This window comes from Nannospalax galili, unplaced genomic scaffold (genome assembly GCF_000622305.1).
Source record: "Nannospalax galili isolate Female #2095 unplaced genomic scaffold, S.galili_v1.0 scaffold1899, whole genome shotgun sequence".
NCBI classification, from domain to species: Eukaryota; Metazoa; Chordata; class Mammalia; order Rodentia; family Spalacidae; genus Nannospalax; species Nannospalax galili.
Genome location: NW_008342414.1, coordinates 243,937 through 258,747, shown reverse-complemented (window position 1 = coordinate 258,747; position 14,811 = coordinate 243,937). Strand labels below are relative to the sequence as shown.

At 43.3% G+C, this 14,811-nt stretch overlaps 1 protein-coding gene across 3 annotated transcripts; it reads right to left on the bottom strand.

The window, feature by feature from the left end:
* Positions 1–609: 609 nt before the first annotated feature.
* Rnasel (ribonuclease L) lies at positions 610–14,167 on the bottom strand. 3 transcript variants are annotated; one of them, XM_029566152.1, is made up of 8 exons: positions 13,995–14,167; positions 10,815–12,426; positions 7,944–8,029; positions 5,689–5,894; positions 5,036–5,168; positions 3,110–3,243; positions 2,017–2,118; positions 610–1,568 (listed from the first exon to the last, which is right to left on the bottom strand). In XM_029566152.1, exons 2-8 carry the CDS (start codon positions 12,295–12,297, stop codon positions 1,493–1,495), a joined length of 2,220 nt encoding a protein of 739 aa, XP_029422012.1. In that variant the 5' UTR covers positions 12,298–12,426; positions 13,995–14,167; the 3' UTR covers positions 610–1,492. The 3 variants fall into 3 exon arrangements, with proteins under 3 accessions (XP_029422012.1, XP_008836722.1, XP_029422013.1); XM_029566153.1 differs by having other exon boundaries at positions 1,513–1,568; positions 2,017–2,158; positions 13,995–14,166; XM_008838500.3 differs by having other exon boundaries at positions 1,500–2,158; positions 13,995–14,166.
* Between the last annotated feature and the right edge of the window lie 644 nt (positions 14,168–14,811).

Here is a 14,811-nt window from a genome sequence, read left to right as displayed (position 1 = left end):
TTCTTCCAGTATATCTGAACTCCTTTTAGTGATACTTATCTTCCCATTGTCAGACACTTCCTTTGGAAGTACTCTAAGACACCATCTAATTCCTATTCCAAGCCCCACCTTAACCATCACAATGATAGGTGGAAAGAACATCTGATGTCACACCAGATAACTTATCCAAATCAAGACAGTGACACTTCCTAGCCATATGCCTAAAGTAAATCAAAATATTTCTAGTCTGAGTTTCCTCCTCAAAATAAATGTCAGAATCGTACCCTATAGGACTGTTTCAAACACAAAATGGGAGGCCAGGTGTGGGGACATACTTTAAATCCCAGCACTCAGGGGTCAGAGCCAGTCAGATCTTTGTGAGATCAAGGCCAGCCTGGTCTCTGCAATGAATTCCAGGCCAGCCAGAGCTACAGAGTCTCAAAAACATAAAAAAGGGGGCTGGTGACATGGCTTAGTGGTTAAGAGTATTCACTGCTCTTGCAGAGGACCCAGGTTCGATTCCTACATGGTAGCTAAAAACCATCCATAATTCCAGTACCAGGGTATCTGACCTCTTCTGACCTCTGCAGGCATTGCACGACACAGGTGCACTTACACACATGCAGGCAATACACTCATACACATAAAATTTAAAAATTTTAATAAAAATAAAAACCAAAAAAATGAGATTGGAAAATATGCAGATGTATAAATTCTAAAGCATCATAAAATCTATTATTATTATGAACACACAAAGATGACTCGATTAGTCAATGAAGATTTATTCAGCATTACCGTAAGGCAGATATTTCTACTATACAGTGGGGACACAAATTCAAAGTCAGTCATTGGCCCTAAGTAGCTTTGATTGCAGGAAAGGGGAGCAAAAGTACAAGGTAGAGAGAAGCGTGGGCTGAGGTCCCTCTGTGTGCCAGGGAGCTGGAGAGGGTACCCAGAATGGAGTTTCATGCATCACAGAAAATTTGGTTTCCATGTACCTAATGCCAGTAGTACCATCCCCCAAGTTGTGACCCTGTCAAATGACCCCAAGTGAGAACTGTTGCCTGGAGATCATGAAGAACCAGTGCAGGTGTTTCTAGAAGGAATGGAATTCATGCAACTAGTACCTAGATTTATATTAATATCCAACAATACTGAATGAATAAATAGGTTTCTGGGAACCTCTTTGGCATATTTTGGCAAATTCCTTCTGGGTTTCATCCAGAAAAGCCCTGAATTGCTGATTAAGTTTACAAAGCCCCCATGTGAGATGTGACAATAACACCAGATCCATTTATACAGTGCTCTGTACAGACTGTATGATGTTGGGAAAGTCACTCAAGCTGAGCCTCTAGTTCTTAAATAGAAATAATAAATTCTGTTTGCAAGATCACCAGGAGAATTGACTGAGACAATTATGAAATATAAAAATTTAGGGGTCTTGGTACTCATTCCTTTGGTGAAATGAATAATAGGAATCAGGCTGGTAAGATGACTCAGCTGGTAGGATGACTCAGCTGGTAAGATGACTCAGCAGGTAAAGGCGCTTGCCATGCAAATCTGAGACATGAGTTTGATCCCCAGAATTCCTGTAAAGGTAGGAGAGAGTCAGCTCCCCAAAGCTTTCCTATGACTACCCCCCCACATGTGTGCTAGGACATATATGTTATATGGCACACGCACACTGGTATGTGTGTGCTCACACACACATCATAAACACAGAAAGAGATACAATAATAATAAGATTTTAAAAAAAAGAAGAAGAAAAGAAGAGGGATCTCGTCAGAAGGTTCTCCCAGTTCCTGCCACTAAAATGGAGCAGTATAGTTTGGGAAAACACTCCTTTTGTAAGTAAAGAAATGTGGGGGACTTTCTATGCCAGAAACTAACAGGCCAGCTAGCCAACTCATTCCCTCAAAACAACCAGGCTAATTAAAAGACCCAGAGAACTGTGACTTGCTGAAAGCTACACAGATAAAAAACTGTTCCTTGAACTTGTAAGACCCAGTCAGCACCAGGGTCCACCCTTCCTGTCACCTGGATCCCACGGAGGCCTGGTTGAGTCTAAGGAAAATGTTTTCTGTACTCGGTATGCTGCAGTTTCTTATAGACGTGCATGACCAGATCTGGAAATGTCTTCTGAAAATAACAGGAAGGGTCTCCAATTATCTCCTTTACCCTGAAATGAAACAAATTGTTCCTCTTACACTTGCCCTAGCTCCTCCTTCTCCACAGTGTAGGGCCCAGGAGCTCACTGAGCTTTCTTGGTTTCTTTTATTAAAAATATTTTATTTATTATTTTTATTTTATGTGTATGAGTGTTACGCCTGCATGTACGTAAGTGCACCTGTGTCATGCAATGCCTGCGGAGGACAGAAGAAGCTGTTGGATCCCCTGGAACTGGAGTTACAGACAGTTGTTAGTTGCCATGTGGGTGCTGGGAATTGAACACAGATCTTCTGCAAGAACAGTCAGTGTTCTTAACCGCTGAGCCATCTCTCCAGCCTGCTTTCTTGGTTTCTAAAGCAACAAGGACTTTGGAATCTGACCAGCAAGACTCCCCTCCTGACCCTTCAATAACTGGGAAAACTTTGGCCACTTAATCTCTCTGAACTTTTTTCTTTCATAAAAATGGTAATAATATAATCCCGTAAATCCTTATATACAACCCACAACCTCCCCTAAAAAAAGACTGCTCATGCATGCACATGTGCGTGAGTGTGTGTGTGTGTGTGTGTGTGTGTGTGTGTGTCTGTGTGTGTCTGTGTGTGTGTCTGTGTGTCTGTGTGTGTTTGCAGCTAACATTTTTGGCAGCAAAAAATGATTTACCTAACATAGGATTATGTTCAACTTTTTAAAAATCTACATTCCCATCACACAGAGGCCCTGTCCTGCGCTGTTCCTACAAGAAGCCACAAGCTATGGGCCCCAGAAAAGCTAAAAAGGAAGACGTGCTAGATGCGTATGTAATTAATGACAAAGCGCCTGCGGGATCCCTTTTCTAAACAGAAAATAATTGCTTTTCTTTGTCAAAGTAAATTTCCTTCTTTCCACACAGATAGACTTAGACTTGGGCTTTCTAACTGTTCTCATTCCATACCTGACTTAGAAGAATGACAGCGGCACTCACCTCTTATTTTTTTCCTCATCAATGTGTTCTCCTATATTCCGGATGAACTTCAGCAGATCACCCACAGTGTCCCGATAGAAATTTTTATTTTTGCAATAGAAAGCATCCATTTTTTTCATAACACATTTGTCAATCTGAAAAATAAAACATTATGCAAAAATATGCTGCAACATGAAATAAATCCTGATGGTGTGTTAATGTCAAAAGGCCAAATACAAATTTGAATAAATGCTACTCTCTACCAATGAAGAGAACACACTGATAGAAACAAGGGAAAGCAAATGACATACCACAGCATGAAATGCAGTTGTGTGTGTTTGAGGGGTTATAAGGAACTAATTTTTTAAGCATATTGAAGAGCTGGGCATGGTGGCACATGCCTTTAATCCCAGCATTTGGGAGGCAGAGCCAGGCAGCTGGATCTCTGTGAGTTAGAGACCAGGGACTAGAGGGAGACCCTATCTCAAAAAAGACCAAAAAAAAAAAAAAAATTAAAAGCACATTGAAATATGATTTAAAAGTCTTTGGGGCTGGAAAGATTGCTCAGTGGTTAGGTTAAGAACATTGGCTGCTCTTGCAGAGGACCCAGGTTCGATTCTAGCACCCACATGTCAGCTAACAACTGTCCATAACTCCAGTTCCAAGGGAATTTGATGCCCTCTTCTGACCTTCCTGGGCACTGCACTGTTGGGGAACCCTGTTGTTTAGGGTCGCAGTCTCTCCATGTCCGGATAGCCGCAAGCCGGCTCCGCACAAATGGAGAGACTCCTCTTCTCAGCCGGCGCCTTCTGCTCTCCTTCCTGACTCACCTTTGAAGTGGCTGTCACAGATACATGACCTCTGGCAAAGAAACTGCCAGGTTTTTCCTATGTGATAATCAGGCACTGTCTGACAGCCTGATAGAAGCCCACCGCCTGTAAATAGGGCATCCTATGAGCACCTATCAGCTGAGGCTTTTGCTACTGCCTCCACACTATAAATCTTCTGGTTTCACCCCAATAAAGCGAAGCTGAATCACTGAATAAACTTGGCTGGAGCTGAATCACTGAATCTGACTGAGCTGTCTCACTGCGCCTGGAACCAGCCTGTGATCCAGTCTTCCCGGAGGGGGCTATCCTTCCGTCAACAGCCACTCGCAAAGATCCTGCTTTCGCCGTTCCTGCACCTCCCCTCGTGATCCGGTGACCGCTGGATCGTGTGCATCCGCCTGCATAGAGGGAGCGCTGGCAGCTTGGAACGGAACCCGCCCGGCAGCTGATCGCGGCCTGCAGAGCCTCCAGCTCCCGGTAGCCGCCGGGAGCCAGGGACCTGCACAGCAGGGATCCACAGCGGCTCGGTGCGCGAAACCTGCGCACCCCAGCAACAGCTGGCATAGCAGCGTGCAACCTGCCGCACCGCATCAACACTGCACAACACAGTGCACTTACATACATGCAAGCAATATTCTCACATAAAATAAAAATAATAAAATTTTTAAAAAAAATTTTAAGTCTGTGGGTATATCAACTAACCCAGTCATCAGTATTATGTTTCTTCAAAAAAACTAAAACTAGACCTATCATGACCCACATAAGGTGCTGGGGATTTACCCAAAGCACCTTAAGTCAACACACCACAGAGATATTTGCACACCAATGCTAAGTCTTGTCATAATGGGACTCTTGGCTAGACTTGACAGAATGACTAATGGGCTGGTCAAGGCCATCCTAAGGCAGTCTGAATAACAGTCTGTTGGGGGCCCTGGACTCTGACAGAGGGAGCAGAAACTCAAGAGCCAAGAGGGCTCTTTTGAAGAAAGGAAAACCACCTCTTTCACTTCCTGGTTGCAACAGCTAGTGGTAAAAAATAAGTTAGGAAAGGTAACATAAAACATTACATATACTCTTATTCCTGGAATGATTCTTAGACCATAGGAAATGCTTGTACCTTAGATCTCCACTGATCAAAACTTCTGGAAGGTTTAGCTGTTCCTGATTGCAGCAGCTTGAGGAGCTCACTGTCACGTTTTCGAGTTTTAATGTCAGATTCATTTCCCACATTCCGAAGTGTCCTATAACGGCTGAGGATGAGACAGTTACTATGGTTATCCCATTCTTTGCAAAGAGAGAAAACTAATATGCTTTGGGTTTTGGTAAAAAGTCTGCATATGAACAGAGAACCAGAATAGAGAATAGAGAATTGGCTCAGCAGTTAAGAGAACTGGCTCCCAGCACCCACCAGCACCCAATAACAACTGTCCATAACTCCAGCTCCAGGGGATCCAATATCCTCTTCAGGCTTTCTCTGGCATTACACAAACAGGGGCACTTACATACATGCAGGCAAAACTTTCATACACATAAAAATGAAAATAAGTAAACCAAAACGAAATTCTGCATGAGAGAGGCTCTTTCTTTCCACTTATTCTTCAGAGGTCAAAACAAGAATCTAGCAAGTTAAATCACCTCTCCAAGGACACACAGCCAGCATATGCTAAGGTGGGAGAAAAGCCTGAGTCTACTGATAACCCAGCCCAACAGCTGCCCACACCCTTCTGCACCCCTTCTGGAGGCCTGTACTACACACCGCCTTTTACTTACTTCTCCCTGGTCCAAAAGAAGGGATGGCCCAACAGGTCCTTTAAACAGTCCTTCACATTTTCCCCAGGAGAAAACAGGCTGTGAATGAGGTCCTTAGTCTCTTCATCTGGAGATTCTTGCACCATCTCTTTATTATTTTTAGCCTTCAGGGTCTCAAAAGGGATCTCACCCTTCTTTACCACATATAGAACCAGCCATCCAAGGGCCTGCACGTAAGCCACAAACCAAGCCAAAAATGCAAAGGAGTTACCTCTCTGTTTGGGTAACCTTGGAAGACTTTGATAGTTAATCTCAATTTTCAACCTTTTTGGACAGGTCTGCCTAGGAGAATGGGTCAGTCTGTGAGGGTATTTGTAGAGATTAGATTGGGAGAGTGTGACCTTGTTGCAGGGAAGATGAGGCAAGACTCAGGGAAGGTTCAGGAAGCAGATTTCATTATGGCTGCAGCCTGGTCCAGAGGACTCAAGTCTCAGAGTCTGGACCCCTAAGAGTGGAAGTTTTTACATTTTATACCTTTGATAGTAGGTTACAGCATAGGCAAATTGCATATTGGTTGGCTAACAGTGAAAAGTTTTAAAAAGCAAGTAATTTGTCTAATTCTTGAGGAAAAAAATAAAAAGTCCCTGTCTGAGACAAACAAAATTGAGCAAGTTTTGTCAGGACACAAAGCAAATGGCTCTAGCTAAGTATGTCACAGTTTTAACCACAAACCTGTCACCTGAATTTTGCTGACAGAGTCAGACAGAGAGGTGGGGTGGGGTGGTTAAAATCCTTACTTTCCTAATTTTTCATCAGGCTCTACATCAACCTAATGGATGGTTTCACCCACTGATAGATTCAAATTTTCAATGGACTTATTTTGAGGTGGTGGGACTATGGACGTTGGGACCTGTTTGGAAGAAGCAGGTTACTGGGGGCATGTCTTGGCAGATATATTTTGCCCTGGCTTCTTCCTGTTACAGCTCAGCTTTGCTTCCTGTCCATCATGATGTAAGCTGCTTTACCAAACGCTCACTTGCACACCAGGCTGAAACCTCTCAAGCTGAGATAGAAATAAGACCTTCCTCCTTTAAGTTTCCACAGCTACACAAAAGGAGTTCATATAGAAGATGTGGTACAGGCAAAGCATAAATGAAGATGGGAGGAATTTCAAGGAATATGTGGGCCTTGTTCCTGTGGTTCTGTGGTATAATGGTCAACATCGGGACTCTGAGTCTGTAGGCTTCTTAGGGAAGGAAGGTACAGCTCTGTTCATGGAGAACTCTTCAAGGCATCACATGGAACACACAATTTAGGCTTATGAAGGGTAACACTGGTCCAGAGTTGTTGGGATAGACTTTTTGGCAGCAGAGGGATTTAAGCTAGGTCTTAAATGTACTGATAGACTATAGATGAGTTAAACAAAGGGAGACAGCTTTAAACAAAAGGGATATCTCAAGTAAGGCTAGGAACTGGATCTAGTACTATATGAGGAAGCAGATAATAGAGCCATTCCCAGTCAGATAGGACACTGTGCTAATTCAAGGAGGTAGGACACAACGAGGAAGAAAAGCAAAGGAGAAGCTCAGCATAAGAGCCAGCTATGCTCGACAGCAAAGGGGAAGAACTGAAATCAGGAACCGCCAAACCAAGAACCAAAGCTATTGACCATTGGTTACTACCCAGGAGAAAACTGCCAACCAGGTATAAATAAGCCTGGGGACTTTGGTCCACAGGGCCTCTAGCTCCATGTCCTCTCAGGACCACCAGCTAGCTTAACACTTTGGCCAAGCTCTGTCTCTTTTGAGCTGAAGACTGACCCACCCCTCCCAGAAGTTCTCTGAGGCCTCGATATCTGGCTTTCTTTGGAGCTCAGCTGGTAAGTTTGAATAGAGTGGGGAAGGAAATCTCATTAACTTTATCCTTAGGTAGCAAAATCCTTTGGAGTACTCAGAAATACCTCTAAGAAGTGTTTGAAGAATAGGCACAAATGTTCAATTTAACCACGTTTTTAGCTAGTAGAGGGAGAATAGAGATAAAAAGGGGCCACGGTGAGAGGCACCTCTATACCTACCCAGCCATTACACCTCCTCTATTGATGGTGATGAGAGCTCCACGGTAGGAGGTACCTAAGGAAATGCCATTGCATTCCAGGGAGCAAGGACAGTGGGCAAGACAGAAAAAAGCCTTGAGAAGCCTTTCCTTCTGACCACAGGAACTGAAATAATAAACAAAGAAGAGAGCAGAGAAAAGAAAAAGTAGACTAAAGAAATTACCTCCAGATCGCTCTTAACTTCCTGTGGCTCTCCCGTCCACTTCTTGCTCTTATCAAAATCTGACAGGCGAACAGCATTCTTGGAATCTAAGGCATAATTTCAGAGGTGTATGGAAAATATTAATTCTCCATGCTGTGATAGTCAATTCATTTACATAAATATATATCACCACCAAACAGTAGGAAAAGATGAGAGTAAAGTTAACTAGTTCCCCATTCTCACAGTTCCTGGGACACAGCACAGATTTGTAAAGAAACTGCTGGCACTAATCAAGGTTACATCCTATGGCTAACTAACAACAAACCAACAAGTTTCTAAATCAGGAATGTCTTGCATGGCTTTCCATTCAGTTGAGCCAAACAGCCCCAAACTACTCTGATACTTTAGACCACAATCATGGGTCAGTGATGTGTTCATGCAGTCATTGCTTCCCTACCCCCTTCAGATTCTTCTTCCTTCTTGAAGACATTGATCCTTCAGGAAGAAGGATGAGAGAGTTGCTAAACATCAGGAATGAGATAAAAGGAGAACCAGTCCGATATTTATCCTACAAGAGGTGAGCCAGTGCTATTGGCTTGAAGGAGTCTGAAGAAGAAGGCTGGGTGATGTCCAAGTATGATGAAGGCCAGTATGTCTGCAGTGTTGTGGAGATTATAGAAACTTTGTGACAGTCTATGGGAGTGAGAGCAACAGGACTGTTTATATGTGTCCCTCTGTGATCAGACACTAAAACACCTCCTTGCTGTGTGTAGAAAGGAAGCTGTGGGGGATGAGGAAGATAAATTTTCTCTCCCTAAGAAGCCTGCAGACTCCTGATGTTGGCCATTACACCATGGAACCACAGGAACGAGACCCACACATTCCTTGAAATTCCTCCCACCTTCATTTGCGCTTTGCCTATACCACATCTTCTATATGAAGTCCTTTTGTGTAGCTGTGGGAATTTAAAGAAGGAAAGACTTATTTCTATCACAGTTTGAGAGGTTTAAGCCTGGCATGGAAGTGAGCGTTTGGTAGAGCAGTTCACATCGTAGTGGACAGGAAACAAATCTGAGCTGTATCAGGAAGAGGCCAGGGCAAGATATATCTGCCAGTACGCATCTAGAGTCCTTTTGATTCCAAACATAGAATTAAAGTTGTGTGGGATCCTAGAGGATCATAAACATGAATCCATCAAACTATTTGTCAAGCATTTACCAAAAAATTAAAACGAGTGAAGAAGAACTCAGCCCACGAGTTTAGTGTCTGGACAAGGAGACACACTAAATTATTCCACAAATAAGTATAAAAAGTATTGCAATTTTGGAAACACTGGCAAAAGCGCAAGATGTTCTATTATTGTATTACAGGAAAGCTACATGATTAGAGATGGGATAAAATTGGGAAGGCAAGAAGAGGGTAGGGAGGGGACTGAAGGATCAGTGTTTCAGGTTGGAAAGCCCCAACTAAGGAGAAATCCCCAGCCAGGAAACTGTGTGAAACCCCAACCCTCAACTCAGTGACTGCTGTCTGGGAAAACATTGTCCCAATTCCCCTGTTAAAAAAAAAAACAGGACTGCAGAAAAACACCTGGTCTTTCTTCCTAAACCCCATAAAAACTGAGACCAACCATGCTTCAGGGCCTCAGGTCCATCCCTCCGAGAAACCATGGTCCTTCATTGTTCTTAAGAACAATCTGTCCTGAGGTGGGTCTCATCTTTCATTTTCCTGTTGCACTGACCAATCCCAATCTTACATTTTTTTAACAGAGATGGGGATGCTCCAAATAGGAATTCCTGAGACAGCAAGGAACCTGGACAATTCCAATCTGATTGTGACAAGGCCAAGAGAGCAGGGAGCAGGGATGAAGTCATAAGGTGGCCGGTCAGAGTCTGAAGAGGCAGACAGGGTACAGATGGAAGCCAGGGGTTGTTGCCTGTTATCCAAACCAGTCATTTCCTGTCCTTCTTTACCTCATTTTGGTTTCTGCTACTCACTTTGGTTTCTGAAGGTGCCTAAATGGAAGACCTCACTGCTTTTCTGACTTGATTCTTTTCAAGGGTCTCTATCTTTCACTATTTGATTCAGCTGATACTGTTAACATGCTATTTTTTAACACTTAAGCCTAGTCTCTACAAATCAATCACAGGCTATTAATAAACAGTGTGCTGGCATTTTAAATAAAATCTTCCCTCTACCCTACTGCCAATAAGCTTAACCTCAGTCCTCTAATGTCTTTGGCCCCCTTTTAAACCAAGTTGTTCCACTTTCTTCTTGTTGACTTCGGGGGATTTTTCCATATTGTGATCAGCAATGCTTTACCTGATGGGTTTCTTGCAAAAGTTTTTTTCTCTCAGACTGTGGCTCATCTTTTCATTCTCTTGACAATGTTTCTTTGGTGGAACAGAAAAATCTCTAATAAAAAGTTAATCCCTTCTTGCTTCTTAACAACTTTTTCTTCATTGATCATGCCTTTCGTAGCTCATCTAAAAAATCATCACCAAATCCAACCTTTGGGTTTTCTCCTATGTTATATACTAGGGATTTTAATATTTTATAGTTAATATTGAGAGTGAGACCTTCAAGAGTTGATTAGGCCATAAGAAATCTGCCCTCATGGATGGCTTAATGTCACTAACAAGCATATGGTTTCATTATCTTGAGAGTGGATCTATTAGAAAAGTATGTTTGGTGCTCTCTTGAGCTCTCTTGAGCTCTCTTGACCTTTTTGCCTTCCACCATGGATGGCATAGTCCAAGAAGGCCTCTGCCTTATGTCTATGCCTTGACATTGGACTTCCTAGTCTCCAGAACTATCAAATTCCTGTTATATATTTATAACAGTCTGCAGTATTATCACAGACACACAGAAAAGATGACCACAGGAACTCACCTAGTAAGATGTTTTGTGGATTCAGGTCCTCATGGGTGTAACCAAGCAACAAGTGTAGTACATAAACAGCCTCAAATATAGATAGCAGGACGTTGTGAGCAAACTTATCCTCCTCATCTTCCACAGCTTCCCCTCTATGCAGGGCCAGGCACTCTTCCAGCGTCTGCTCACAGAGGGATACACACACATACAAACAGCCCTTGATGCTCTCACTCCCATAGAATGTCACAAAGTTACTGTGATCCCGGCAGCACTGCAGACAGGAGATTTCATTTGCTGCATATATGCTGTCCTCTCGGAACACCTTTACAGCCACCTCTCTCTCCTCATAGAACCCCAGGTAGATGTTCCCTTCAGAAGTGTCAGCTATTTTAAATTCTTCACCGATGAAGAGCTTGAGTTTACCAATTATACGAGGACTTATACTGTGGAGCTTTTTCAAGGCTTTTCCCCAGCGTGAACTCTGAGGTACCCATTCTCTAACAGGAGGGTCAGGATGTTCCTTAGCTCCATAACTGAGAAGAAGTTTTACAAGGGAATCGTCGTAATTCCGCCTGGCTATCCCAACAAGATCCCCACAGTCGGTATTGGCTCCCTTATCATGCAACAGCAACTCGACAATTTTCCTCTGTTTGAGTTTCACAGCAGTCCTCAGGGCTGTCTTGCCTTCGTGGTCTCTGTCATCGACGTTTATGTGCTCCTGGCTCAGTAGCATCTGCACCAAACCGATGTGCTTCTTTTCCACTGCGGCCATCAGAGGCGTCTTGCCTCCTTCTCCCCTCACGTTGACATCAGCCCCATGGTGCAGCAGAAGGCAGGTAACTTCCTCCACATTTTCATTATCTGGGCTCAGCAGAGCACGGATCAAGGCATTTCTGCCCATGTTGTCGCAGGCATTGACTTCTGCTCCCATGTCTTCGAGAAGAATACGCACGACTTCTGTGTGGCCTTTTTCAGCAGCACTCATGAGAGCCGTGGCCCCTCCTTGCTTAAGTCTCCTTTGGTCCTCCCGTGTCTCTCGACTCAAATTCACTTTTGCTCCCTTCTCAAAAAGGAATCTTAAGGCTTCGACCCTACCGTACTCAGCCGCTTCCATAAAAGCTGTAAAGCCATAAGAATCACAGTCGTTGACATCTGCTCCTTTAGAAAGGAAAATCTCGAGCAGTTTCACATCTCCCTGGATCCCAGCAATGATGAATGGAGTGGCCCCGTTCTTCTTCCTCTGATGAGGGTCGGCACCATGGCGAAGCAGAAGCTCTACAATGTCCACCCTGCCGCACTGCACTGCGTTGTGCAAAGGTGTCCAGCCCCCAATATCCTCAGAAACGTTGACATCAGCCCCTGTTGCCAGCAATTTATGGATCTCATCGATATTTTGCCTTTTAACGGCTTCAATTAACAAAAGACTGTCTTCTCCAGTAGCCCTCTGACCACCTGAGGCTGTGGACCCCTCTTGGGGGTTGCTACAATCCATGGTCTCCATGATGGTAAATGCCAGTGGTTGCAACTTTCAGCCTTTTTCTTGAGAAAAACAAACACTTATTTCCTTGAGACTTGAGTCTTGGAGTACAAATTGGGATTACCAGGTGTTCTCAGTCTTTTGACATCCCATCTGTAGACAAGGAAAGAGGTACTTTGTAATTTGGAAAAGTCATCTGATCTAGAACTTGGCTTTACTAGCAGCCTTTTCTAAATACATTGAGTGAGTTGCTTAATTCAGAACTGCTAAACTATAGACTATTATGAATATATATAAATTTAAAATGAGAAAAGCATCGCTCTATAGTCTCCCTACCCAGAAACAGCTGCTACTAATATTTAGTATATTTCTATAATTTATTTTTAGCTTGGGATCATGCCGTGTAAGTGATTTTATGCGTGGTTCCTTTATCATGCTATAAACAGTTCCTTCTGATATCATAAAACCTTTTAAGCATTGTAGTGATGTGTAATGTACACTTACATGCTTGTTTCTGTTCTTAATTAGTTAAATACCTGAAACAATATTTTAAAAATTAAAGTTTTAAACAGTTTGAATGATGTTGCAGAAAGTTTAGCCATTCTATCTTATTTTCAAAAGCTTCAAAACTAGTCATGAAAGCTAACTACTTTTTTCAATATAATGTACACCTATTTACTTACCTAGAATTGACAGCTTCTTAGAAAGAAAGATATCAAGAAAGAAAGCTTATTTAATAAGAAAAATGTATTTCATGGTCTTTGTCCATTTGCGTGTCTTTATTCCCAATAAGGCTGGTCACAGTGCCTGCCAACTCCATACGTGCCTTCTTTGTATCCTTGCGTGCTTTTAAAGTAGCTGTGAAAAAATGTGGATTCTGATCTCAGCCTTGGATTTCTGGGTGTGTTACATTCTGAAGTAACTTTTGGCTGTTACTTCCTGATTGTGCATTTGTACATTGTTGAGTCACAATTTTGTTTCCTCAAAGGAGGACAACAGTAAACAAGGTCATGTGTAGACAGTACATTCCCGTGTGTAGCAAATACTAGGCACTGGATGAGAGAGTTAATTAACAGTGAAAATTTGTGCACATAAATACTGAACAAACAGAAGAGCCAAGTGTGTCAGGTTACTGCAACGGCCTCATTTAGCTCTAGACATTTTAGATCCTGCTCAGTCATCAGACAGCTCCAAACTGTTGTTATCTGAGCATCTAAACAGCAGCATCTCCAACAAAAGGCACAAAGCCACCTTCTTTGAGGTCCACATATACAACATAATGTGAACACCGGCTAGTGAAACCTTTGAACCAACGTGTTTGTGCAGACAGTCCTTGCTACCTCTCATATGAGGTGACCTGGTGTTATTTAAGGAGTAGAGAAGGAAAGAAAATCCTCAGGGCAACCTGGAGCAAAGCACCAGGGTGTAGAGAATGGAGTTTAGCAACGAACAGCCCTGCTTTCACTTTCGTTTCTCCTCTCCAGTACCAGAGGTGGCGCAGAAGCAGAGGACATAAATAACAACGTCTGGACAGAGACCGAACACTGTGGGGAAGGGCTCAGGGTGGCAGCGCTCCTACAGGGCGGCCATGGGTCTCTGAGTGCCCCTTCCTCTCCCCAAGACCTCCAGGCCCATTCAGCTCCAGTCCCCAGAAGGGACTGCCTGAGGGATTCTGCAAGACTTCACAGAGGATGCCAGCATTCCTCCGTCTGTCACCTTACCTTCCAAACACTGTCTCTTCTGTAGCCATTCTTCTGGCAGTAGCTAATCATTGCATGGAAACATTTCCTCCCTAGGGCATGTCGCCAAACCGGCAGGGCGGAGCCAAGAAAGCCTTGAGAAAGCTGCTGAGGAGGCGTGTTTGCGCAATGCCAGCTCTGGCACAGCTTAGCAATCTTCACCTGAGGGAGGAAAGTAGTGGCTCTTCCCTGACCACCAATGACAGATTGATGTGGATCACAGCGTTGGCCTCTCAGCCTTCCAAACTCAGGTTGCAGCACCCACATTTACCCACCTCTCGTATCTTTTCCATGTTCTTGCAAACCTCCTGTCTTCTTGGGTGAAAAGGAACATAATAAACCTGTCATGTACTTAATACATGTCAGGGACCGAATGTGTTGCCAGTGATGGTTATAAAGGCTTGGGATGCAGTGGCTTACTGCATAAACTCATGAAGCTCTCTGTGGTGCTTACATCTTAATAGAAGAGAGATCATAAACAAATTTTTATTTTAAAATTTATTATTATTGTGTGTCCTGGGGGGCACGTAAACGGAGTCACAGGACAACTACACGGGGCTGGAAAGATGGCTCAGTGGGTAAAGGCACTTGCTAGATTTGCCTGGTGACTGGAGTTTGATCCCTAGAACCTATATTTAATAAAGGGGGGTGGCACAAGTTCCAGAACCTATGTAAACCAAATTAATCCTTTCCTCCCCAAATTGGTATTGGTCAGAGTGTTCTGTCACAGCAATTGAAGGCAAACTAGAACAGTGTCTAAAGTGTTCATTTTAACCGAGACTGTTGCAATAACCCAGCC